At 49.3% G+C, this 3,077-nt stretch overlaps 1 protein-coding gene across 1 annotated transcript; it reads left to right on the forward strand.

The window, feature by feature from the left end:
- Positions 1–259: 259 nt before the first annotated feature.
- On the forward strand, positions 260–2,851 carry SARC_13584 (hypothetical protein; the record flags this gene model as incomplete). The annotated part of the gene is made up of 4 exons (XM_014292285.1): positions 260–456; positions 802–924; positions 1,481–1,638; positions 1,884–2,851. Coding segments are annotated over 4 exons (1,446 nt in total), but the record flags the coding sequence as incomplete, so codon positions are not given.
- Between the last annotated feature and the right edge of the window lie 226 nt (positions 2,852–3,077).

Genomic DNA, 3,077 nt, shown 5'->3' on the forward strand with positions numbered 1-3,077 from the left:
TTATATAGAATTTTATGCAGACACACACACACACACGCGCGCGCACATACGCACATCTTCGCACGCCTGTATATATGTGTATATCTCATGTAAGCATGAGCGGTGTCAACTTAGACTCAATCTGAAGCAACCTCCTTACTCATCACATACACGTGTGTTGCTTGTTGCTTCTCCGTGTGTTGTTTATGCGTGCGTCTACTCTCCACTCACCCTATCCACGTGTGTTGCCTGTTGTGTCTTCGCACGCATCCTGCACCAGATTGAGGGCGCCCATCCGGGCAAGGCTGTAGGTGGCGACGACTTCTTGGACGTGTGGGTGTATGTGACCATACAAGCGAACGTACGCGGAATCAGCACGTGCTTGGCGTTCATAGAGGCCTATGCTAACCCCATGGTATTGCAGGGAGAAACCGAGTACTGTTTCACGGTACTAAAGCTGGCGGTGGACTATATACGGTGTGTGGGTGGGTGAGTAAAAAAGAAAGGCATACACGCACACACTAGCCAGGATAGAGCACTCAGTTGTTTTTGGGTTTGTTTGTCTACGTTTAGTTAACGTCTTCTGATTCACCACATAGTTCACTTAATTGTCTGCCTACATTTAGTTAACGTCATCTGACGTACCAGATAGTCCACTTAATTGTCTGTAAACGTTTAGTTAACGTCTTCTGATCCACCACAAAGTCCTCGTAATTGTCTGCCTACGTTTAATAAATGTTTGTTGTTATCGATTCATTTCCTCTGCGCATCCCAACCCCCCTATCCTGTGTTTATATCACTACATCACACCACTCGTCCCAGTAAGCTGAACCCGGTAACCTTGACAACGGACGACCGCTATGCCCTGCCCAAGCCCTCCAAGTACCAGTACGTGGTCAGTGGACTACGGCCCGAATTAATCCGATGGGACAGGGCCACAGACAGGTGCGTTGGGTGTTGATTGGCTGTGGTGTTCTGTGTAGTCTGTCCTGTTTGTTCGCCATATGGTCAAGTCATATTATATTGTAATTCTGAAAAGCGTGTTTCGTTCAGGATGAATCATATGCCGTTCGAGTTTTATGTTTGCGTTGATATCCTCTTGATATCTTTAATGGGACTCGATCTTAACCCGATCCGCACATCGTGCTATTTGTAAAACACATACACACACTCACACTCACTCACACTCACACTCACACTCACACTCACTCACACTCACACTCACACTCACTCACACTCACACACTCACACACACACATACATACATACACACCACACTCGCGCACATACACACACACTCACACACATACACTCTCACACTCTCACACACTCACACTCACTCACACTCACTCACTCACTCACACTCACTCACACTCACGTACACATACACACACACACATACATACACACTCACACTCACACACACACACTCTCGCACACTTACACACACACTCACACACATACACACACACACTATCTCTCTCTCTCTCTCTCTCTCCAGGCCAGACGGTCCTTTTTCCCGGATCCGGGTGCTGCGCTCTCGATATTTATTTGGCTACCAGTCCATTTTGGTCAAAGAATGGGCCGTGTCGCCGTCTCGGCCGGTGATCAGTGTGCTGTACAGGACAGGCAATCCACAACACAAATGTCTTGTTCATGGTAGGTGTAAGTACTCGCGTTTGTGGGGAGTAGGTAGATATTTTAGTAGGGAGTGGTATGTCTTGTTCATGGTAGGTGTATGTACTCGCGTGTGTGGAGGGCAGGTATATCTCTTAGCAGGTAGTGGTAGGAACAGTTGTTGCCATAGTGTGGGCCAATAACCCACTCCCGATGAGCTGTGTCTGATGTTCTGTGTTTGTTCGACCTGTTTCCTCAATTCCACTTTCTTTAATTGTCCATTGCAGTCTGTGAGGTCGAGCTGTCGCCGTTACTACCCACCGCCACATCAGCGGAGCGTCTGGAGGTGCTGTGTGCGCTGCTTATGGTACCGAACTGTTCTTACGCCCTCTCTCCTATCCGCACCCACGCACACACACACATATATACGCAGCCACCCGCACCAGCAGGCACTCAGACAGACCCCACTAGGGCTCGTAGGGGGAAGGACACACAGGCCACACAGCCGCGTGAGGGTAAGGTGAGGAAGGTAGACGGACGGGAGAAAAAGCATAAGACCAAGACAGGCAAGGACAAGGAGAAAGAGAAGCGCAGCAAACGCGAGCGCCATCGTGACAAGGACAAGGACGCGAGAGAGGACAAGGGGACAGGCACACGCAAGGGCAGTGGCACAACGCCTGCGGATGGCACGGGCGAACAAAGCATACGCACACGCACACGTGGGGCGGGTGGGGAGGAGAGAGTGGAGCACGGTCGGGCTATGCAGAGGCCGGCAGGAGGGGTGAGTCATGCACGTGTGCGTGGGAATGTAGGTAGAATGGGGACAGCCAATGGGATGAGGGAGAGTCCGGCTGGGACAACGGGCACCGGTACGGGGCGAGGGCAAAAGGGCCCGTTGAAAAACGGGGTGGAGACGAGACCGCAGGAGAATGCCACAAATATGAGTCATGCACAGGACCACTCGGGCTCGGAATGCGGGGACATAGACCGGAGCCAGATGGGAAGAAGGGACGGCCCCAACGGCGACCAATCAAAACACGGGTACGCGTGTGGCGACACGCCCGGATACCTACCTGTCAGTGTCAGCGGTGACAAGACTGACACTGACACTGAAACCACGCACGGCAGTGAACCCATCAGAGCCATCTCAGCGGACCAACTGACACCGTGCGGGCTGCATGTGACGGAGTGTGTGGACGGGCCCTTCCTGTGCCTAGCTGCACTCGGGGATGTGCTGGTTGATCCTACAAACAGTAAGTACGGTCAGGTAGTTAATTCTGGGAAATACTCTACGCCTACCTGGATATATGAGTATGTGTATATCAATGTAGATTCACTACGGAAGTATATATATATGTATATATTTATATATATATATATATATATATATTTATATATATATATACTTATATATATATATATATGTGTATATATATATATATATATAATATATTATATATATATATTATATATATATATAT

This window comes from Sphaeroforma arctica (genome assembly GCF_001186125.1).
Source record: "Sphaeroforma arctica JP610 unplaced genomic scaffold supercont1.3465, whole genome shotgun sequence".
In the NCBI taxonomy this organism is placed as follows: domain Eukaryota; class Ichthyosporea; order Ichthyophonida; genus Sphaeroforma; species Sphaeroforma arctica.